Source organism: Haliotis rufescens, unplaced genomic scaffold, assembly GCF_023055435.1.
Source record: "Haliotis rufescens isolate VD_foot unplaced genomic scaffold, xgHalRufe1.0.p SCAF_18, whole genome shotgun sequence".
NCBI classification, from domain to species: domain Eukaryota; kingdom Metazoa; phylum Mollusca; class Gastropoda; order Lepetellida; family Haliotidae; genus Haliotis; species Haliotis rufescens.
Window position 1 is genome coordinate 29376361 of NW_025963868.1, and position 24555 is coordinate 29400915.

The 24555-nt window shown below is 39.9% G+C and overlaps 1 protein-coding gene and 1 long non-coding RNA gene across 2 annotated transcripts; both read left to right on the plus strand.

Moving 5' to 3' along the window:
- The first annotated feature begins 1323 nt into the window (after nucleotides 1-1323).
- On the plus strand, nucleotides 1324-17032 carry LOC124117180 (MHC class II regulatory factor RFX1-like). Its single transcript, XM_046478934.2, has 8 exons — nucleotides 1324-1442; nucleotides 8461-8643; nucleotides 10051-10110; nucleotides 11295-11420; nucleotides 13022-13151; nucleotides 13591-13691; nucleotides 14651-14833; nucleotides 16153-17032. The coding sequence occupies exons 2-8, from the start codon at nucleotides 8461-8463 to the stop codon at nucleotides 16192-16194; spliced, it is 825 nt and encodes a 274-aa protein (XP_046334890.1). The 5' UTR covers nucleotides 1324-1442; the 3' UTR covers nucleotides 16195-17032.
- A 495-nt stretch (nucleotides 17033-17527) lies between these two features.
- LOC125381559 lies at nucleotides 17528-20772 on the plus strand. The gene is made up of 2 exons (XR_007221901.1): nucleotides 17528-20116; nucleotides 20158-20772. It is a non-coding gene; the product is annotated as an uncharacterized LOC125381559 (long non-coding RNA).
- The last annotated feature ends 3783 nt before the right edge of the window (nucleotides 20773-24555 follow it).

Consider the following 24555-nt stretch of genomic DNA (forward strand, 5'->3'; position numbering starts at 1 on the left):
TCCACGCAATTGGGATCGATGTCATGCATCAAACCAAGTCAGCGAGCCTGACCCCCTGATCCCGTTAGTCGCCTCTTACGACAAGCATAGTCACCTTTCACGGCAAGCATGGGTTGCTGAAGACCTATTCTACCCCGGATCTTCACGGATCCGCGCTAAATTTAACACGATGCGCGTTCGGTTCCAAATTCAATTTAGCGCGGTTAAATCTACAGGTAACCTAGCTAGCTCTACATTGAAAACACAGTATGTTTATCTCCGAAATATGCATGGTACAGACCACCTTCCATCATTAATAAATACACCCTTCACCAGGTGTTATAGATATTTAGATTTCCTAACAACAAATATTTTGTATGACCCAGTTGGTACTATGCACAATGTTGAATTGATTAAATTTACTTTTTTTTAACTTTTCATCTGGGTAACAGGAGGGTCAAAACCTCCAGAAAGGTATGCATTTTGTGTTTATGTGAGGTGAGGTGAGGTGAGGTGAGGTGAGGTGAGGTGAAATGGGGTTTAACGTCACGTCCAAGATTATTGCACTTATATAGCGACGTGCATGCACGTGTATGTGTGTGTGTGGCTGCTTGTACTAGTCCGGACTGATGCCGATTTATATTGCTAGCTCACTGAGATACCATGCCGCAGTTTAACATGAATACCCTACTCAGACACAGTATACTGACTCCGAGCCGACCAGTCCTTGTTTTAGCCCCTTAATGCTGAGCGCCAGACAGGGTAACAACAAGTACAATCTTTTAACGTCTTTTTGTATGACGCGGCCCGGGATCGAACCCTGGACCTTCCGCTCTCCGGGCGGACGCACTACTACAAGACCACGGAGGCGGTCTTGTGTTTATGTGGATACTCACAGTCTACAACTGAAACAAATTCAACAATATTACATTAGCAAATGCTTGACTTACATATAATTTGTTACTATTTATAAAATGATATATTGTAAATGCTCTCAAAGTGTTGTTTTTTTCTAAATTATAAATTCAATATTTGAAGTTTCTGCTCAGTATTAGGAACATGGTCTTTTTCTATTGTTTTGATATTTGATATATTGTGTTATAAATCATCAAATGTTAAATCACATTTTGCATATTTTGTTTTTGCAAAGTTTAAAACAAAAGTTTTATTATTTCCTAATTATTTTCCTAATTAATACTCTATGTTGGCAGAACAGGAATTCAGACATTTTCTGAGAATGACTCAGGTATGTTCTGTCGATGAGACAAAATTGCGATTTAGCAAAACGTGTTCTCATTTAGATGAAACAAATCGCTCAAACACATTCTTCTACACACCGACAAAAGGACTCGCTATGCAGTGTCGGCGCTAAAACGCAGTGAAAAGAGCTGCAAAAGACGGAAGTGTGTGATAATCCGTCATTCATATTTTCGATCAAATTCGTGCTTAATATTTCGTGAAAGGTGAGTTGTTTATTGCATTTTCTAAATTCTCTGTTTGGTAATTAGTTCTATTCACCCTGTTTAGTCTAGGGTCCTAGTCTAGTTTGAAAGTGAGAACGACAGTCGAGACGAAACTTTGTCGATGTCTTGAAAAGTGTCGTCTCTGCCCAAAGTTGACAAGCTTTGAAACTGATCTCATTTTTGGTGTCTGTTGAAACCTGTAGATTACAAAGTAGTAATGTTGAAAGATAGTTTTGTTTGTCGAAAAAAACGTCATTGACGTCCATGAAGGAGTAAGAGTAAGACTTACGAAATACAGAAAATCATTCATCGGCATGTATAGACTATGATTCATTGCTTGGCTAGGCCGATATATAGTGTGTACAAAGAAACGGGTCAAGTGATCTCGGGGCATTTTTGCCTGTGAAAGTGATTGGCCAGGTGTCAGAAATGTAGATCATACGATAAAGGTTATTTACATTCCGGAGATCAGTGATCGCTGTCATCACAGTATTGACAATTCTTTTAGTGACATTTGTCTGACCTCAGGACCACGTAACTAATGGGCCCTAGTAATAATCCGTAATAACAAACCAACTCGGAGACTTCGTCCTCGCCTACAATTTTTTTGCGATTTTGTTTATTATTATTATTAGTTACATGGTCCTGTGGTCTGACTCTGAGATGATTCAATATTTGGAAGGATGAGGATAAGTTGCTTTCTCACAAAATCTATTTGATTCCTCATATGGGTAGAAAATCTAGTTATTTTATATACCGTATTTGAAGTAATAAGTGCCTCGCTCTAATCAGCGCCCACAGCGATATTTGCTAATATATTGGCTAGTGAACAATCCAATTATCACCCCTTCTGATTGAACAATGTACACAAGACTTATTTATTCGTGTATAATATGCACTCGTGTGTTATATGCACCCTTAATTATGGGCTATTAAATTCTGGAAAATATATCTGTCGTGTATCTGTCGTGATACATGTTGTCACAGTCAGCAATATTCTATATACCGTATTTGACGTACTAAGCACCTAGGGCGCTTTCAAAATTAGAAATAGGGGGCTCTTATTGGAATATTATTTTAGTGAAAAAAATAGAGTTGAAAGATAAATATCGTGATATATGAAATATGCTGACAGCCTGAAATGTTTATGTACGACAGACATATTTTTCCAGAATTTAATTGCCCATAATTAAGGGTGCATATAACACACGAGTGTGTATTATACGCGAATAAATAAGTCTTGTGTACATTGATTAATTGGAAGGGGTGCTAATTGGGATTGTTCACTGGCCAATATATTAGCAAATATCTTATTAGAGCGGGGTGCTTATTACGTCAAATACGGTATTCTAATAATCAGGTCAGGACCAGACAAACCAGTTGTTGACATTGTTGGAAATGTTCCATCCTGTCAGTTCACGATGACACACATTCATACAGATCACGGAGCCTGACAGCCCAATCCATTTTACTAGAGTCTTATGACAAGCATGCAGGTTAATGCTGACGAATTCTAGTAATAATCAGTGGCAGACGTAATGTGTACGCGGGACGGCTCTGCCGTCTCTTGTACGCAAGACGGGTGCGGTCCGCAGTACTCAGTGAAGCACTTGATACTAATTAATTCAATCACCGTGGCTGTGCTGTCACCCACGATCTCCGCGAAAGTAATTAAAGCGCTATGTAAAATCATCCACGGCCGAGAGGGACCACAATCCACCCAAGGTCGTGACTGGCGGGTCGCGTGTGCATCGAGGCATCCGCCTTCCTATTTTCACATACCCTATTTTTGAACAGTTAAAACATGTCAACATGTTATTCTGGACTGGATACACTTGAAAGTGTACACGTCGAAGCTGATAATGATGATGATAATTTATGATTGGGTCGTGTGTACATTGTTTTGAAACATAATATCATATGTTAGTAAGACACAAAGTTGAATTTTATTACATTGCACTTGGTGCATGTTGACATAAATATTAGCAAGCATTTTTCAAAAATAGGTTGCGCTTGTGTATGTTTTATGTAACTAAATCAGGCCTTGAATGTACTATTGTTTAAACCATTTTGTAACAGTTTTTGATTCAAACAGAGAATTAGCCAATGACTATTAAGCATGTTTGATGGTGTTCTTGATGTTTGACTGAAAACACATCTGGTCAACCTCCCTGCAGTTCATAATCATCATTTATGGATTTATTGATCAGCTTTTTCAGTTATTGATAAATATTTTGGGCAGATACTGGGGCTGCTTATAGAGTGTTATAAAACCTTCATCCCGAGTGGTAATTTTATATGGCTCTGTCTATAATTTATTTTTTACATCCATGTCAGAGTGTTGATATCTGATTGGTTCATGTGATCTTGATAAAATACTATGTATCTCGCCTTGGAGGGAAAAATATTTCTGAGTGGGACAATAAATCCTTATACCCCGCCACGAAGAAGACAGGTTTTATGTCACGAGTTGTCACATGTACCCCCTGTGATACTGCTACAACTTGGAAGAACTGTCCTGGATCATATAGACATGAAAAATGATACCGTTATAGGAAGCATTGTTTGAAATAGTTTTAAAACCAACAAAACAGTCGGGCAGGTGACCCATAACTGTTGCCTGCCCATCTTCAAGGGATAATTCTTGTGCTTTTAGCCCCTAAATTTTAAAAAAGATCCACATTTTTAAATCCCACTGGGCATTTTACATTGTGTTGTATGGGCTTGTTTTTGAAATTTTCATATAAAGGACCCATGTCAGAAAATTCCTAGAGTGAACCCTAATCTTCAAAGTAACCAATTGCATGTAGCCCGACAGACAAGTTACCACCCACAGGCAGGCAGGCAGGCATTTTTTTTTCAGACACTGAATGGACGTATATTAAGATATGGAAGACCAGACAAGGAATGAAGGACACTTATAAACAGGATTATTTTCTGTTTGAATATATTCTTTTAAACATTTGCTGTTTGGAAAGCCCATTCACCCTTCATGTGAGGATCTTGTCAATCTGTGTTCAGCAAGGTTCCCGCTGGCTATTGAAACTTGAAACTGTCATTCCTTGTGGACTGGCAACTCTAAAAATTACCAGTCCCCCCAAATGTTTGCCAGTCCCAACTTTCAACAAATGTTCAGTGCAAAGATGTCATCTCTGAAGTAACTTAGTTAGATCTATACGTCATTCACACAAACTTCAGTTAAATTTTATTTATGTTTTTTAATATTTCGAGATGAAGTCGTTACAAATGGATATTTATCCTAGAAATAGACAAGGGGAAACTCTGATGGCAACAGACAAGCTGACTTTGTTCGAAAAATGTACTTATATGAATATCACCAATGTCTTGTTCAACAACAAAGATTTATAAGGGACTTTATTTGCTGGTCCACAGGGACTGGCAGTCACATGAATTTCCGGTCCATGCCTAATTTTACCGGTAAAAAACTGGTAATTACCGGTAAACGGGAACGCTGGTTCAGTTATGTCGAAGTGATGATCAATCATGATTTAGTCAGCTGCACCCCAGACTAACACTTAGTCAATGAAAACATGTCTTTAAAATATATAAAACATTTTCTTTGAAAGAACCTTTTCTCTTCTGCTGTGGAATCAAGCAAACTAGACTTGGTTAGTTTGATCTAGACTCGCGTAGGCTTTAAGTAAAAAAAGATTCTTAAAAAATATAATTTTCATAGTCATGGTGCAGGACTAGCTGCAGCCCTGCATCTGCTGCTGGTGTGACTAGGTAGGGAGGAGAAAAGACGCTGCCTGATGATACAGCTGGGGGCACGGGTGACCCAGTCGTCTAAGGCACCGCGATTCCCTGTGTAGAGTTGCATCCCTTGGGCACGCCAGAAACCTATGATTGTGGGTTCGAATCCCGGTTCGCCCCGATGATGTTTCTAGGTTTGTCAGCACCATACCCGTGCTCGTGGGTTTCACCGAAGTGGTAAACGTCTGAGACCTGCATCACTTTGGTCTTTCCTCCCACATTAAGCTGACACGCCGTGATATAACTGGAAATCTGTTAAAGCGGCGTTAAACCCCCCTCACTCACTCACTCACTCACTGAGGATGCAGCTTGAAATATGTCTCATCAGGTGAGTCAGGAAACCATGGCAACCGTTGACTGACACTGGGAGACAAGGGGAGGCCCTCAGCAGTTGTTCTACTCCCTACAGAGTGTGGAGCTTTTGTCCTGCTGTGTCGTCATTCACCTCACCCAGGCCTCATGTGGTCCCTATGCATGTAGTAGGTAGGGAGTCAGGTATTTTCAGAAAGTCACTAAACCTGGTCATGATGTACAAATTTTGAAAGTCCTTGCATAATCATGATAATAGTGCCAATTAGAGCTGTTACGATTCACTCGCGTATTCCGTGAATCGAACCGTATCCATTGATGAATTGAAATAGTATTTGTTGCCACTAGAATCGAATATTTATGAATATGCTATTATGTATATTTACATAGCCTGTACCTAAAAATATCTATAACAAAATATTATATGCATAGATTTCTTTCAATGACAACACTCTAATAATATTTGATTTGACAGTATAGTGGTCACTGGTCATTGTGCATTTGAGCAGATACTAGTACCTGGATAAGTGCAGTGTATAAATGTTTAATATATTTATAATTAACAAACCATGTCAAATAATTTATGTTCTTAATGTTTCACTCAGTGTAACAAATAATACATCAACTGCTGACCTGTTACTGTGCTCATGAATTAATATTCATATTCGTTACCCTATATTCGTGATATGAATCATATTCGCCTCATAGTGTATTCGTTGCAGCCCTAGTGCCAACAGCACAGTCTATTCATCACAAAGCCACAGTTCAGTGTTCCAAATACCTGCCTGCCCGACCGTCCAAGACGGGTTGATTTCAACTCGGGCTGCCAGATTTTCAAATCCCCCTGCCCGACGGTCGGGTTGTATTTCATAGGTGAAAATATTCTAAATATTTCCCGATGATAAGCATTAATTCAGATGTAAAGATGAATGATAAAATGTAACCAAAAAGAAACCCCGTTAGCTTTTAGACAACCTAACATTTAGCGATGCGCTTATGCTACAAGCAATCAGTTTTCCTATTTTTAATTAAATTATCCTGAGAAACATATGATTATAGTGGGCAGGCAGGTTTTGGTCAGGGCTGGCAAGTATTTCAGCTAGCCAGTCCTGTGGTCTGGCTGAAATTTTTGGGAGTTTCATACCCTGCACAATTGAAACTATTTCCTGGTGCCTGAAGGGCATATTTATTTTATTCTTGTGATGATCTGTATTATTCCAAAGCCAGTGATAAATGTTCTTTTTTTAAAAATAACAAACGTGTTAATTAAACATTTAAACATGCTTCAGACTTCGAAATGAAGGAAGGGATTGAGGTCTTCTCCAAATTTAATTGAATGTAGGGATTGCTTAAATCTTAAACTTTAATTCAACTTATTTAATATTAACTTGTTAAAATGTAGTGAGTGAGTATGGTTTTATGCCGCTTTTAGCAATATTCCTGCAATATCACGGCGGGGGAAACCAGAAATGGGCTTCACACATTGTACCCATGTCGGGAATCGAATCCGGGTCTTCGGCATGACAAGCGAACGCTTTAACCACTTGGCTACCCGACCGCCCCTACAATGTAGTAACTGAGGACGGCCTCACTTGGATTTAAATACTGGTATTGTAGCAGCAAGCCTTGGTGACCCCAGGAGCTAGGGCTGGGACGGGTAACTCGGGTACTTGGGTCGGGTGGGTCCTGAGTCGGACACGGATACCAACAGGACTACCCGGACCCGTGGTTGTCACGTGACATATTGTTTAATGACAAAAATGATCTAGAACTCCATGGTTACACTACAAGTCACTAATGTTTGCATTTCTTATCGACATCAACAGTGATTATATTCCAAACTAAGTGCCCATGGAAGGCAAATTGGGAAAATTGATTATTTTGTTCAAAATTGTTATTTTTTAAAAGGTTCTTTTTTTCTAAACTCTGGGGTATTTTATCATTAAGTTTGAACTTTGCATTTACTGCAATCCTGTTAAAATTGCATTGACTGCCATACTGTTACAATTGCATTCACTGTAAGCCTGTAAAAATTGCATTCACTGTTATATTGTTAAAATTTCATTCACTGTAATATTGTTAAAATTGCATTCACTGTAATATTGTTAAAATTGCATTCACTGTTATATTGTTAAAATAGCATTCACCGCCACATTGTTAAAATTGCATTCACTGCAATGTTGTTAAAAATTGCATTCACTGTAATATTGTTAAAATTGTATTCACTGTAATATTGTTAATATTACATTCAATGCAATATTGTTAAAATTGCATTCACTGCAATATTGTTAAAATTGCATTCACTGCAATATTGTTAAAATTGCATTCACTGTAATATTGTTAAAATTGCATTCACTGCAATATTGTTAAAATTGCATTCACTGCAACATTGTTAAAATTACATTCACTGTATTACGAGGGACGCATAAAACCCCATGTACCCCTTGTGATCCTGCTACAACGAATTTATCTTACTGACATATTTTGATATGACAATGTAAAAAATTTAAAAAATTCAAAATTGATAGAAAACAGCTGTTGGATAGAGCTGAGATTAACTTGTGCTATGTCGCGTGGCTTTCATTGACTCGGAAAAAGTGTGTGGCTTTTTGCTTAGAATTTGGGTATAGATTTATTCTGCCTCTCAGAAATCCACGTGCAGCCTGGTTTTTCCTAGGCGGGGTAAAAGTTTTTTTTTCTCCAGCTGAGAAATCTATTTCCCTCCTAGGCAGGATGCATCATATTTTCTCAAGATCACATGGGCCAATCAGATCTCATCATTCTGACATGGAGGTAGATAACATTAGTTGTAACTACAACAGTATGAATTGGGAAATATTTAATTCCAATTTTTTTTCTGGCATTTGCTTCAGACTTTGGGTCCCTTATCCACCATGTAAGTTCTCCAATGTTAATGTCACATCTTCTGTTACAGATGGCCGGCAAACAGCCCTACCCCCCTCCTGGAAATTACCCCCAGCCTCCTGCCCCTGGCTACCCCCAGGGACCACCCCCAGGATATCAAGCCCCACCTCCAGCCTATCAGGCTCCACCCCCAGGCTACCAGGCTCCGCCCCCAGGCTACCAGGCTCCACCCCCTTACCAGCCTCCAGGTGCAGTAAGTATATTCATATTTATGTATATTTAAGACAGATCTTGCGTTGGATTTTCCAAATTCCAAGGTTCGGATCACTCCATCCTCCCGAGGCAAACGTGTCCACTAGCCTGTATCCAGGTATCAAAGCCTGGTTTCTAACCTTGCCACATCAAGGCCATTTTTCTTGGCTCGACGCTGGCGCCACTCGGAAACAGTTTCATATTTTTCATGAAACTTTGCCTATGTATGAAACACATGCTGAACTGAGCCTTTTGATATTTTGGTATTTCTAAAAATAACTTTTTTTGTATCTTCCTTGGCAACAAACTGGACAAACTGGATGCAAATATGAGTTGCATTGGTTTCCGGAGCACAACTCGGAAACAGTTTCATATGTGTCATGAAACTTTGCCTATGTATGAAACACATGCTGAACTGAGCCTTTTGATATTTTGGTATTTCTAAAAATAACCTTTTTTGTACCTTCCTTAGATGCAAATATGTGTTGCATTGGTTTCTGAAGCATAACTCGGAAACCGTTCTATATGTTATTATGAAACTTTGCCTATATATGAAACATATGTGAACTGAGCCTTTCGATATTTTGGTATTTCTAAAAATAACTTTTTTTGTATCTTCCTTGGCAACAAACTGGACAAACTGGATGCAAATATGAGTTGCATTGGTTTCCGGAGCACAACTCGGAAACAGTTTCATATGTTTCATGAAACTTTGCCTATGTATGAAACACATGCTGAACTGAGCCTTTTGATATTTTGGTATTTCTAAAAATAACTTTTTTTGTATCTTCCTTGGCAACAAATTGGACAAACTGGATGCAAATATGAGTTGCACTGGTTTCTGAAGCATAACTCGGAAACTGTTCAATATTTTATTATGAAACTTTGCCTATGTATGAAACACATGCTGAACTGAGCCTTTTGATATTTTGGTATTTCTAAAAATAACCTTTTTTGTACCTTCCTTAGATGCAAATATGTGATGCATTGGTTTCTGAAGAATAACTCGGAAACCGTTCAATATTTTATTATGAAACTTTGCCTATGTATCAAACATAGGTGCCATTTGATGTTTTGGTATTTCTGAAAAACATTTTTCTTTGTTTCTTGTTTTACTTAACGTGTAGTGTCTGAATTTGGGACTTGCTTTCTCAGAAACGACTACAGTTACATGAATGAAACTTTCAAGCTTATCTAAGAGAGGAAATTAGTGTCATAAATATTATTTTTTCCAGAGTTACTTCCCTTGTGTTGTTACAGAGTTAAGGTCCTGACATCAAGCTTTCCAATATTAGCCTCATATTATTCACTGCTATGTGAACAAACTAATTTCGAATGTGCCAAATGTCAGGACTATGATAACGCTGTTTTTGCAGTTTCCATGGTAACAAGATATGTATTTTTGCAGACTCACCACACTGTCGTTGTGCAGCAAGTTCCCCAGAAGACCGTGGTGCAGAAACCCGCTGTGAGTTGAAGTCCGCAGTCTGTTTGTGACCTGGCGAGTACACACAACAGGCCTCAAAGTTGGGACTAAAATGGTCATCTATATGACCTAAATTTCAATTTGTCTAAGACCGCCTCCGTGGTCTAGTGGTAGAGCGTCCGCCTGGAGAGCGGAAGGTCCGGGGTTCGATCCCCGGCTACGTCATACCAAAAGACGTTAAAAGATGGTACTTGTTGTTACCCTGTCTGGCGCTCGGCATTGAGGAGCTAAAACAAGGACTGGTCAGCTCGGAGTCAGTTTACTGTGTCTGAGTGGGGTATTCATGTTAAACTGCTGCATGGTATCTCAGTGAGCTAGCACTATAAATCGGCATCAGTCCGGACTAGTACAAGCAGCCACACACACACGTGCATGCACGTCGCTTTATAAGTGCAATAATCTTGGACGTGACGTTAAACCCCATTTCACCTTACCTGTGTCTTGTGTTTGGGGGTCATATTACACCAACCATGTGGGATGCTGCTCAATATCAGTCACTGGTTTGTCTGGTCTGGAGTTGATTATTTATGGGCAGCTGTCATTTAGCTGAAATATTGCTGAGTGTGACGTTACAATCACTTGCGCCACTGCTTCAGATGGATAAATGCTGTTTCAGAGAGGCTTGTTGGGGTCGTTCATGAGATTGAGATTTTCGATTGTTGTATTGTTTCAGAGAGGCCTGTACGGGTATTTCATGAGGTCAAGATATATGACTGTTGTATTGCTTTAGAGAGGTCTGTTTGGGCATTTCATAAGGTTGATATGTACAATTGTTGGTATAGCTTAAATATTGCTGAGGGTGGCGTTATAATGGACCCTTGAATAGAATAGGTCTTGAGCAACCCATGCTTGCCGTAAAAGGCGACTGCTTGTCGTAAGAAGAGACTAATGGGATCGGGTGGTCAGGCTCGCTGACTTGGTTGAAGCATGTCAGCGATCCCAATTGCATGGATCGATGCTCATGATATCAATCACTGGATTGTCTGGTCCAGACTCTTTTATCTACAGACCGCCGTCATTAAGCTGGAATATTGCTGAGTGTGGCGTAATAACAACAAAAAAAAAAAACAGCTTGCGCCACTCTTTCAAATGGATCAATGCTGTTTCAGAGAGGCTTGTTGGGGTTGTTCATGGGGTTGAGATGTACGACTGTTGTGTTGTTTCAGAGAGGCCTGTTCGGGTCGTTCATGAAGGAGGTCGACCTCCTGGCCAAGCAGGCAGGACGGGAGATTGACTACTGTTCTGGCAAGGTCAACCAAGCAGTGGACCAGACGGCAACCAATCCTGTGCTGGTCAGTGTTGCTATGGAAACCTAATCAGGGCTCGACAAATATAATAATTCAACACCTGAACTTATAGTTTACGTGAGCGTATGTCGTGGGTCATTATCCACTGAATGCAGACATAGCACTATGTATGTGCTGATAAGAGTGTATTAGACGTTGTTTTTATAGCTACACTCAAGTTCCGTTAATCCGACATTGTTGGTTGCATATGATTATGTCGGATTAACGAGTATGTCGGATAAACAAAATTAAGAAGTACAAACGTCCGTGATCGAAAACTGGACTACTACCCGATAGAATGATACAACCACTTAGGAAAATGAAAAATGAAATATTCATATTACTGTGTTACATTGTCAGCGGAATATGTTTGCTAATCATGCAACCTCTAAAGTTTAACACAAAACTACTGTTACGGACTGTATGACTGATTCAAAATTGACTGATTTTTAAAGTATAGTCTGGAATGGAAGTCGCTAATTTGAAACTAGTACTGCAATGCTTAAGAAAGCTGCTTTCTTAGTGGCTAATGTTGACTTCCTGTTTGTAATTTCAACAATCCTCGGACCCAAATGTTATGAACCAGGAAAGTGGAAATAAATATTTGCCTTTTGAATTATTGTATAGTGACGCAGAGCGAGATAATAATGCTTTGTTGCCATGGTTGCCTAAGGACAGTGGTTCTGTGACCTGTGTTTGGTAAAAACTCCAAGCTGTGTGGCTTTGTTGTAGGGTTGGGACGGGTAAACGGGGTATTCGGGTCGGGTGGGTACTGAGAAGGACCCGGGTACCCACAGGACTACCCGGACCCGTGGTTAGTCACGTGATATATTGTTTCATGACAATAATTCACTATAACTACATGGTTACACGACAATTTTAAGTCTCTAATGTTCGCATTTCCTTATTACTATGAACTCATTCCTTCTGACATATATGTTTGAACAAAGCTAAAACTTCAGTCAAATTCAGTGTATGCATGACCACATTGTTTGATACGTGTATGTAAATACATTTTGCTCGGGCTACTGTCAAACTATTCCCATTTTGTACCTATCTCTTGACACCAACAGTGGGTACCTGGGTAGTAAACTTGGACTAGTCCCAGCCCTACTTTGTTGCCATGGGAACACATAAAATCTTTCACAAATATGGGAAGTAGATAATTAAAAATAGAAATTCCCATCATGCTGACCTTATGTTCTTTCAAAAAAGTATTGAACGTCTTATTGTATTTGTGTTTTGATTTCTACTGCCGACCAAGTGAGAGAGTAAGTTGGGTTTTTAACGCCGCTTTTAACAGTATTCCAGTTATATCACGGTGTGTCAGCTTAATGTGGGAGGAAAGCCCGAAGTGATCGGTGAAACCCACCAGCACGGGTATGGTGCTAGAAACCATACCTAAAAACCTAGAAACCTAATGGGGGCGAACCGGGATTCGAACCCACAATCATAGGTTTCTGGCGTGCCCAAGGGACGCAACTCTGCAGAGCGAATCACTGCGCCTTAGACAACTGGGCCACCTGTGCCCCCTGCAGGCCAAGGGTTTGAGAAAAAGAAATCTGTTAACGTATTACAATAAAATGAGTTCCTTATATTTGTTCCAGAACTACTTCCAGACAGGGAATGTGGTGCAGCTCATATCGCGCGTGAGCGGACGAAGTCTGCAGATAGTGGCGACCCCTGCTGGACAGCTGGTCGTGGACGGATGTGGTCCCACTGACCACCAGCAACACAGTAAGTTTTTTTGTTTAATGCCACACTCAGCAATATTACAACTATATGACGGCGGGCTGTAAATAATCAAGGGTGTCACCCTTGCACTCAACCTAACACCAGGTGTCACCCTCGTACTCAACCTAACACCCATCTTCCCGAGGCAAGTGAGTTAACTGACTATAAAAGTCCAGTTTCCACCCTTGCCGAACTAGGCTGGTATTATGGAGTTACATTTACAACGAGTCTCTGCATAGTCCAATCAAAATCGCGCACCAAAATCGAAATCCGGTTCGTAAAGTGTCATGCAGATTTCGGTCGACTGCAGGATGTAAGACTCGTTTTATCACAATATAGATCTTGATTATCGATCAGATCGTCTTGACTGGGCGCCAGTTAGCAAAAACCAACAGTTACGGACTTTGTTATGTCTGACCTGGCCATGTCTTTATGTCTTCAGCTCTGTGGACTGTCGTAAACGAGGGAAATAACCAAGTGCGTCTCCACAACAACAACAACTACTTGACCATCGTCAACAACAATACAACACTTGTCACCATGGTAACCTTCTTAGCTATGACATACATTTTATTCATGCAGAATTTCAGTGTGCACATCAGTTTATATAGTTATAAATCCTTATAAACCTCCAGTGATGCTGTTTTATAAACCTACTGGCTGTTTTTGAAATTGTGGTAACACCTCATAGGAGGTATTACAATGATTGTAACACCTCGCAGGAGGGCTTACAACGATTGTAACACCTCGCAGGAGGGCTTACAACGATTGTAACATCTCGCAGGAGGGCTTACAACGATTGTAACATCTCGCAGGAGGGCTTACAATGATTGTAACACCTCGCAGGAGGGCTTACAACGATTGTAGCATCTCGCAGGAGGGCTTACAACGATTGTAGCATCTCGCAGGAGGGCTTACAACGATTGTAACACCTCGCAGGAGGGCTTACAACGATTGTAACATCTCGCAGGAGGGCTTACAATGATTGTAGCATCTCGCAGGAACAGGTTGTACAATGAATGAGCGTCAGTCAAAGCAAAACGTGTAATAGTCTCAGCCTACTAGACACACATGCAGATTTCATGCCATTGCGAGACGCACCTGCAGATTTTGCATAGACAACGTTTTTAATTAAATAACTGTAATAAAAACTCTCAAATGTATAACCTGTATCGGAAATGAAATATCACCTGCAGTCGTGAACTCGGTTCAATGAAACTGGTGACCTCAGCACGTGGGTTTCGCAACGGTGTGAAATCTGCACGTGCGTCTCGCAATGGCACGAAATCTGCACGTGCGTCTCGTAGGCTGTTCGTAGTTTTTGTTCTATCAAGGGTTTACAATGATTGTAAGCCCTCCTACGAGGTGTTAGCACAATTTAAAAAACTCCATATCGAGTTACACAGCCAGTAGGTTTATAAATATTTTAAAATCCCTGGGACGCGTTTTATCCTACCCATAAAACGCGGAAACCTACTGAAGTCAGTTGTTGAATATTGCAGCCCCCCGGCAGTGTCCATGGGGTGGAGACAAAGCTCCAGCTGGGCGTCGCCCAAACCCAGTTTGTCATCATGCAGTCTGTGAAGGACCCTCTCTGTCATGTGGGAGTACTCCCTACAGGGTTGATGAAGCCTGCCAGAGCTACTGGCAGAGAAAACAGTGCACAGTTTGGAGTTCGACTTGTCGTAAGTGCTGTATCACTGAGTTGCGAGTTTGGACTTGATGACTAATGTATCTTATGCATGTTCTTCTGGAGATGAACATATGTTTTATGTTTGTGTCACATATTTTTTGAAGATTTGAAACCTCCAGCTGATAAATATTCAGTAATTTTCATGAATGAAAGAGGGGAACAGGTATCACAGTCATCTAAGAGTTTTCCCCCTTAGATATGTCTGGATCCTATGATTGTGGGATCAAATCCTGGATCCGCCCTGATTTTGATCCTTTAGTCAGCAGTGAGGATTTTTGTATGTCCCAAGTTTGTGTTGTATGTGTAATCACCAAGTAAAGACCCGTGAATATCTGGGTTGGAGTTGGTCTTAAGAAACCCATGCTTGCCGTAAAAGGCGACTATGCTTATTGTAAGGGTCGACTAATGGGATCGGGTGGTCAGCCTCGCTGACTGGGTTGATGCATGTCATCGTATCCCAATTGCGTAGATCGATGTTCATGATGTCAATGACTGTCTGGTCCAGATTCGATTGTTTTCAGACTGCCATCATATAGCTGAAATATCGCTGCATGCGGCATTTACACTTGTCACTTCAAAGTTCAAAGGGGCGACGGGTAGCCTAGTGATTAAAGAGTTCGCTTGTCACGCCGAAGACCCGGGTTTGATTCCCCACATGGGTACATTGTGTGAAGCCTATTTCTGGTGTCCCCCCGCCGTGATATTGCTGGAATATTGCTGAAAGCGGCGTAAAACCATACTCACTCACTCACTCCAATGTTAGGTGTGGTGGGGTGGCCCTGTGGTTAAAATGTTAGCTCATCATGGTACAGGCCTGGGTTTGATTTCCTCACTAATTTATATGCAAATGCTTACCGGTACTTCCGGCTCTCTTCTCACGGATGTTGATTGTTTTACCGTGTCAGCTGGCTTGACATTCTGGATCGAGGCAAGGGTCTTTTCGACTTTATTTGCAGAAAATATTCAACTTTATTCAAGGAAAACAGATACAAATCATGTTTTTGTATGGAAATAGTTATTGGAACAGTTATTTAGGACGAAATGCGAAGTTTTATTGTCAAATGCTGGGCTAGCTATCGAACGCCAGTTGACATCGCCAGTGGAAGCTGAAAGTAAAACACCTAGAAAAAAACGTGAGATCTTCGACTCCGTGTATAAGACGACCCCCCTTCTTAACCCCCTCATTCTAGGTACGAAAAACTTGCCTTATACACAGCGATATACGGTATATTATATCCTGCTTTGATATTCGTGACAATATACCATACTGCCTCACTCCACCTATCATGTGACCTCTGAATCTTGTTTCAGTACACTCCATACGGGCAACAAGTGACAACAGTCAAGAAATAGTTGTCTCCCTTTGAAGAAGGATATTTTGGAGTTATCTCCCATGTACAGCAATATGGAAAAGAGAGTAGAAGCTTGAACAGGAATACTCCAGAATATTTGACTGTAGAATATCTCGTATAATGAGATATCTTTCTGAAATAAGAAGTTACTTCTTATGTGATATTGACAATCGGTGTATAGTTTTTTGCAAAGTTTTAGCTTAATATACGGGCAAGTGTACCATGTTTTTGTAAAGAAGTCAGATTTTGTACCATCATATTGTAACAATCAAACCATATTTCTGGGGTGAAATCATGGATTTCTTAATTTAAGTCTCTCATTTCTCAGCTTTTTATCAACAAAGATGTTTATTTGATACCACTATAAAATTCATAGATTTTACATGAACTTATGAAACAATTTGAAATGTCTACCATATTTACTCTATTAACAAATGGGCTCGCTTTTTAACACCCTACACACCAGAAGCTTGTCAGGGGCGCTTATAAAGAATACTTGAAGTTAGTCAGGGAGTGCTTGATGGAGCAGGATGTTTAGTACAGCGTATACGGTATGTCAGAGACCTGTTTTATTTGCCATACATACAAATTCAAACAAAAATAAAAAAAAACTTGAAATATTTGAACGTTTTTTTCTGAAAATAAGGAGCCTTCCAGTGGTCCTTGAATCTAAATGTTGTTGTTTGAACACCAGGGGATCGCAGCGCTACGACTACCGTAACTCCTATACTTTAACATAGACTTACGACCGTCTTAGTGCTACAATCTCTTTGTGAAATGGGCCCCTGGTCTTTATGCAGAGTATGTGTCGAAGATCTGATTTTATTTCTCAGCCAAAACAAATTTCATGGAAAATGTTTATGTACTCATGCCTGGTCAAAGCAGCTTTAAACCCAACTCACTCACTCACTCACTCTTTGACATCAGACTTCAAGTAAATAAGTCACTGACATCAGTCGTTAGTATACCAATCTCATTATAATCAGATCTTAGTACTCGCTATCGCTAATCAAAGATCCAAGGACATCCTGTTATGGGTCACATCAGAACGACCTCCACCCCTGCAAAGTTGTTGACAAATATTTCCTATGTTGTACATATGATAGCATATCGGATTGTTATACTGTTGACTTGAAATTTACCGTATTCAACGTAATAAGCGCCCAGGGCGCTCTCGAAATAAGAAATAGAGGGCTCTTATTAGAAAATTATTTTGGTGAAAAAAACAGAGTTGAAAGATCGTAAATTTCGTGGTTTATGCGGACTGCCTGAAATGTTGATATATTTTTCCAGAACTTAATTGCCCATAATTAAGGGTGCATATAACACATGAGTGCGTATTATACATGAATAAATAAGTTTTGTGTACATTAGGGGTGCTAGTTGAGATTGTTCACTTGCCAATATATTAGCTGTGGGCACTTACTAGAGCGGGGCGCTTATTATGTCGAATACGGTAGGTGTTACTCATTTATTTTCCAGGTTTGTGTGTTTGATAGCCGGTATGTTTCCTCCTTATTTATGGTTGATTACTTTTCATTTTGAAGAATGTTATGTTAGAGATGAGAAAATGGAGGTGTTAGGGACCGACCTTTTGATACCTGGTTGATGCATCCCAGTTGTGTATATCGATGCTCATGATGTCAGTCACTGGATTGTCTAGGTCAGACTCGATTATATTCAGGGGGTGGTGATATTATCGAAACGAAATCAATTAACCCAGAAGTTCTTGAAAAATGAATCATGCTTTTGACTGTTGAAAAAAAACAACGTTGCAAGGAGTTTTTCTGACGAAAATATTCAGGCACATAGTTATAATTAATTGCAGCTGTCCCTGAAAAAATATCTGCTCTCCAGACAAAATCAATGGCCTCCTCTGAATATCAAATGGTCTCTCCCTTACTTCCGGATTCCATGTTAACTTGCTGATGCACTACATGTATAATATCAGACACTGATATTAAAAGCCTCACCTCGTCTCCAAGCAGTGCAATACCTGGGTGGGTGGTCCAGTCGTCTGAGGCGCTGCTATTCTCTGTGCAAAGTTGCGTCCCTAGGGCACGCCAGAAACCTATGATTGTGGGTTCGAATCCCGGTTCGCCCGATTATGTTTCTAGGTTCGTCAGCACCATACCCGTGCTCGTGGGTTTCACCGAAGTGGTAAACATCTGAGACCTGCATCACTTTGTCTGAGACCTGCATCACTTCGGGCTTTCCTCCAAAATTAAGCTGACACGCGGTGATATAACTGGAATACTGTTAAAAGCGGCGTTAAACCCAACTCACTCACTCACTCACATGTATAAATTATTGCAAACCAGTTTTGGAAGGATGATCTGCCATCTATGCTGAAGGCTTTTTCCAGTTTTGGACATGGTGATAATGAAACTATTTTTTGTTCTTATTTTACACATTTTCAAGGTCAGTGTGTCAAGATGCAGTATAAAACATAACTATTAATATTGTCAGGATTGATTTTAAGTGGACACAAGAGAAAAATACGCCCCAAATGTGCAATAATTACGAAAATCTTCATTTGCTATGAAGAATAGGAAATATGACACCGGGTAATTTAGGGCAATCACATTTATATCAATCAGTGGATTGTCTGGTCCTGACTGGATTATTTTCAGACCGCTGTCATATAGCTGTTAAACAACAAACAAACAAAAAAACAACAACATTGCTCCGATCAATGATATTAGCCAATCCCTGCTCACTGAATTCAATTTTTTTTACCCAAACAGAATACATACACATTCACATCAACAGCCACAAGGATGTTTAAACCAAGTCATTTTTCAGTTTTTAAGCATTTCTATATTCGGACAAAAGTGAAATGTTTTGCACCCTGTTTCAAATATCGTAAATGGATGGTGACTGGGTCTAAAAACCACCCATTTTATTTTTTAGACGTCTTAGGGACCTACCATTTAATGTTCTGGAGGGCTGGGATTATTGTTTTGAGACAGGATATTTTTCCAGTCAGCGTGTCAAAACCATCTTCCCGAGGCAAGGGGCAGGGGCATGGGCGGCCCAGTCGTCTAAGGCGCCACGATTTGCTGTGCAGAGTTGCGTCCCTTGGGCACGCCAGAAACCTATGATTGTGGGTTCTAATCCCGGTTCGCCCCGATTATGTTTCTAGGTTTGTCAGCACCATACCCGTGCACGTGGGTTTCACCGAAGTGGTAAACATCTGAGACCTGCATCACTTTGGGCTTTCCTCCCACATTAAGCTGACACGCAGTGATATAACTGGAATACTGTTAAAAGCGGGGTTAAACCAACCTCACTCACTCACTCACTCCTGAGGCAAGGGAGTTACCTGACTGTAGAAGTCCAGTTTCCACCCTTGCTGAACTATACTGGAATTCCGTAGTTACATTTCGGCTGGACTAACGAGTCTGTGCATAGTCCAATCAAGATTGTGCAGCGAACTAGACAGCCGACATGGATTTCAGTGTTCAGATTTCGATCGTTGGCAGGATATGCAAAGCATGTGTACTGTCAACTGTGCATTGACATTTTCCAAATCTGTTCATGTTTTTAGTCGAGGGACTCAAATTATTTAATGCACTTCGTGGTAAGACCCGTTTTATTACAATATGGATCTTGATTATCGATCAGATCGTCTTGAGTGGGCGCTGCCATTTTGTTTGAAGCAAATGCAAGTGATATGAGAGGTGGAATCCGACTGGTCAATAGGAGGGATATAGAAGGGACCTAACTAGTAAAAGACACACACACACACACACGCAAACACACACACACACACGTCGCTTCATAAGTGCAATAATATTGACCGTGATGTTAAACCTCAATTCTCCTGACATTTTCCCATACTATAGCATGCAGCCATTCACAGGAATTTGTTGTTGAAAACGTTTGTTAACCTAATGTTATGGTATGAAGTCGAACTCGAGGTTATGTTAACCTCATGTTACGGTATGTAGTCGAACTGGAGGATATGTTAACCTCATGTTACGGTATGTAGTCGAACTGGAGGATATGTTAACCTCATGTTACTGTATGTAGTCGAACTGGAGGATATGTTAACCTCATGTTACGGTATGTAGTCGAACTCGAGGATATGTTAACCTAATGTTACGGTATGAAGTCAAACTGGAGGATATGTTAACCTCATGTTACGGTATGAAGTCGAACTCGAGGATATGTTAACCTCATGTTACGGTATGTAGTCGAACTGGAGGATATGTTAACCTAATGTTACGGTATGAAGTCGAACTGGAGGATATGTTAACCTCATGTTACGGTATGAAGTCGAACTCGAGGATATGTTAACCTAATGTTACGGTATGTAGTCGAACTCGAGGATATGTTAAACTAATGTTACGGTATGAAGTCGAACTCGAGGATATGTTGTTATTATTCAGCCATTGTTTTAACTGCACTCTTTACATCTTTCATGAATATCTTGTGATTGACCCAGTGAATCAGTGCCTTGCATACATTACCTGTTTCTGTGAAATTTCAATGAAAAGAATTGGAAATAATTTTACTTTTCTATCTCTATGGATGTCGTTTTGTTTAAAGGAAAATAAAAATCTTCTGAAAGTCATCAAAGTTTTGTGTTAACTAAGGACACTGTTGAGTGAGCAAAAGCCCATATTTGGTCATATATCAATATTCATGCGCAACCAGATTTTGCAACCGGTTTCAGTTTGGTCTGTCAACCATATAAAGTCCACTCGTTTCGTAAAAATGGTCTCTAACGAGAATTTGTAGTATTCTCTATTTATACCGGAATACTGTTCAAGGTGGAGTATGTGTATAGAGAATACTACACACATTCTCGTTAGATACTATTTTTACGAAACGAGTGGACTTTATATGGTATCTGACCGAGCGAAAGCGAGGTCAGATAACATTGAAAGTTCACGAGTTTCGTAAAAACGGTATCTAACGAGAATGAGTGTGGTATTTTATTTATTACCCACGTTAAATATGTATGTAAGTGTAAATACATAACAACTTTTGTTCGTTAACAGACCAAACTGAAACCGGTTGCCAAATCTGGTTGCGTGTGAATATTGATATATGGGGTGCAGGCTAAAACGGCATCTCAGCAAAACGTCACCGATTTCTCTGGCGAAAACGGCACCGCATTTGTCGAACACGGGTGCAAATATTTGTACAAGTATCACTTGTCCCCAACTTGATTCAAATAAAACTGTTTTCTATATAAAAAAAAATCAAGGGGGGCAACTGCCATAAAAATATACTTGATATATTTCATACCTTGTTGTCTTCATATATATAGGGGGCGGTCGGGTAGCCTAGTGGTTAAAGCGTTCGCTCGTCACACCGAAGACCCGGGTTCGATTCCCGACATGGGTACAATGTGTGAAGCCCATTTCTGGTGTCCCCCACCGTGATATTGCTGGAATATTGCTAAAAGCGGCGTAAAACCATACTCACTCACTCACTCACTCATATATATAGTAATTAATAATTAAATTGTCATTGTTTGAATCGTTCAAAGCGCAACAACGACCACATGCATATTGCAAAAGTAAGAATGGTAACACCACATTACAATAGGATCAATGCACGTTCATGGTGGGGTGGTTTTGACTGGTAGCAACTGTTTTACCTGTGACGTCGGGCCACGTCTCACTGAAGCTCAACGGAACAACCTCGTAGGTCGATTGGAAACAGGAGACTTGCAGTCAGTTGTAGCCAGGATATTGAAATGTGTGCCAAGACACCATCAATTCCTCTGGTATCGATACGAAAAGCATGGCACGTCAATTGACTGACCCAGGTCGAGCCGTCCCCGTGTTACAATGGCTTCCAAGGTCCGCTTCATACGGCTACGTTATTTGCAATTCTCAAATTGCGAAAGATATCTGACCAGACAGCGTCGAAACGCCTTCGTAACGCAGGTCTTAGAGCTCGTCGGCTTCCAAGGTCCGCTTCATACGGCTACGTTATTTGCAATTCTCAAATTGCGAAAGATATCTGACCAGACAGCGTCGAAACGCCTTCGTAACGCAGGTCTTAGAGCTCGTCGGCTTGTCAGACAAAAGTGTTGTTTTGACGTCAACTGAGCCGCAAGCAGTATCTGCCCCAAACAGCGATGGAACATTTGGGTAAGCGATTTATGCCGCACTGAGAATATGGGTAAGCTAGGGTGCACCGACATCGGCGGATCGACAGATTTGGCTTTGGCAGCAAAATAATGTAGGCCAATTTCTCTCACACTGGTAGAATATACCTAGTGCCACGCAACTGAACGACCCAACGCTATTGTGATGAAACTCTTCAGCCGCATGTTGTTTCCATCAAGTTATCCTTCAACACGACAATGCTAGACTGCATACAACATGTGTAACTGTTGATCTAACTTCTATGAAATCAAAAGGCAGGATAAGTATTCTCATCATTCAGGAAATAAAACATGAAAGAGAAAGAGTTTGAAAGAAAAACAGCCCGCTCACTTTTGAGAATTTATTTTACGCTGTTCCCCATAGTACATCGTGCTTTTTGAAGATATCTACTTGTACTTTAGGGAACCAAAATATTGTATTTACCGCGAGATCCCACTTTGATCTTGTCACTTCCGACAACGAATCGTTAAAGACAAATCCTGTATATAAACGGACATACACATTATTTTAACAGACGCGTTGTACATGAATAGCGAGTGAGTGAGTATGGTTTTACGCCGCTTTTAGCAATATTCAAGCAATATCATGGCGAGGGACACCAGAAATGGGCTTCATACATTGTACCCATGTCGGGAATCGAACCCGGGTTTTCGGCGTGACGAGCGAACGCTTTAACCACTAGGCTACCAGACCGCCCCACATGAATACAAAAGAAGGCGTCAAAATCGTTATATTTACAACCTCGATCAACTTCTATTCCCTCTTATCAAAAAAGATTCCATACATATATCTTACATAATACACAAAACGTGGATTGATCATTTATTGTTAACAATTAATTATAACCAAGCAATGATTATTTTCGACGTTTTTCCATAGGGCTTGGGGGCAGAATAGGTTCCAGATTTGGGCACAGCATCATTGTTGCCCTACTAACTAGTTAATATCAATTAGACGTAGCAATTAATGCTATTTGGTTGATATCTAATATACATGTGCACTTGCTGCACATGATTTGGTGATTATGTGAGACTGATACCTTACATAACATGTTATTTTAACTACAGCCCTATCAAGTTAGTGAGCACATATTGGTGGCACATATTCACATACACGGCTACAATTACATTGTCGAGTAGTAGTAGTAGTAGTAGTAGTAGTAGTAGTAGTAGTAGTAGTTAGTGAGCTAAAGTTTCATTTCATTCCTTTATATTAATGTGTATTCATAGCAAACAGACAGGCACTATATTCGTAGATAGGTCATGATGCCCACAGTACAATTCACACTTACGACTAATGAATAAACCGTCTAAGAACAAAGGAAATGTTGTCTTTGTAATGGTCAAAATGTTTATTTCTATTTTCTATCAATTATGATAGCTTAACTTGTTAAGGAGGTATGAAATCTGGTTTCTAGAATTTCCACAAATTATGTATTACACATAACAATAGCAGTATACAATATTAAATAATTGTTATGTTTAGGATGTTTATTTAATTTCCTGGGTTTGAATGTTATGTTTCCTTTTTTGATCATGTGCCAATTTTACATCATCCTTAATCAGAAGGGAGATAAGCACAGATTGATGTGGTCATGTCACCATGTGCTTTAAGCAGCATGCATGCGGAAGTCATGCTAGGAGCCAATTGGGTCTAAAGTAATGGTAAGGCACATTTAGTCACTCATTTGAAAATTCATAAATAGGAATTTGTTTATAAATGCATCTTCTTAATTTCTACCACACACAGTAACTTAATTCTTCATAATTGAGGGTTTGTGGCTGATTTAGACTTGGCTCATGGAAATACACCCTAGACTTCAACTTTGTTCGTAAATATTCTCATGGCCTAAAGTTATGAAAGGTATATGAAATATTAAGCTTCCTGTTTATTTAGTGCAGTTAAGGCATTGTTTCTGTACATTTTATTGGACTATTATGTACTTAGTGCAATTTCCAGGTTTGTGTTGTAATTTACCTTATTGTTAAAAGTTCATGTCTTTGTGAAGTAAACAAGCCCAACCTAGTATTACTGCTGTATTATGAAGTTAATGTGTAAATTAAGAAATTCAAAAGCCATATACTCAATGAAATCCTTTCTATACATGAGACACAAGAATAAGAAAAGAATAAAGAATCAAGATTATTGTTTGGAACTTCATGTTGTAATCAACATTCTTCTTTTATCCATTTAGTGCCCACTAAAATGGTTGTGTTGTCTCTAATAACATT

Bases quoted from the DNA above. Each gene is read 5' to 3' on its own strand.
- LOC124117180 (XM_046478934.2), top strand. From the start codon at position 8,461: ATGGCCGGCAAACAGCCCTACCCCCCTCCTGGAAATTACCCCCAGCCT. The intron at 13,152-13,590 runs GTAAGTTTTTTT...TTATGTCTTCAG, and splicing joins CACTGACCACCAGCAACACA to CTCTGTGGACTGTCGTAAAC. The intron at 14,834-16,152 runs GTAAGTGCTGTA...ATCTTGTTTCAG, and splicing joins AGTTTGGAGTTCGACTTGTC to TACACTCCATACGGGCAACA.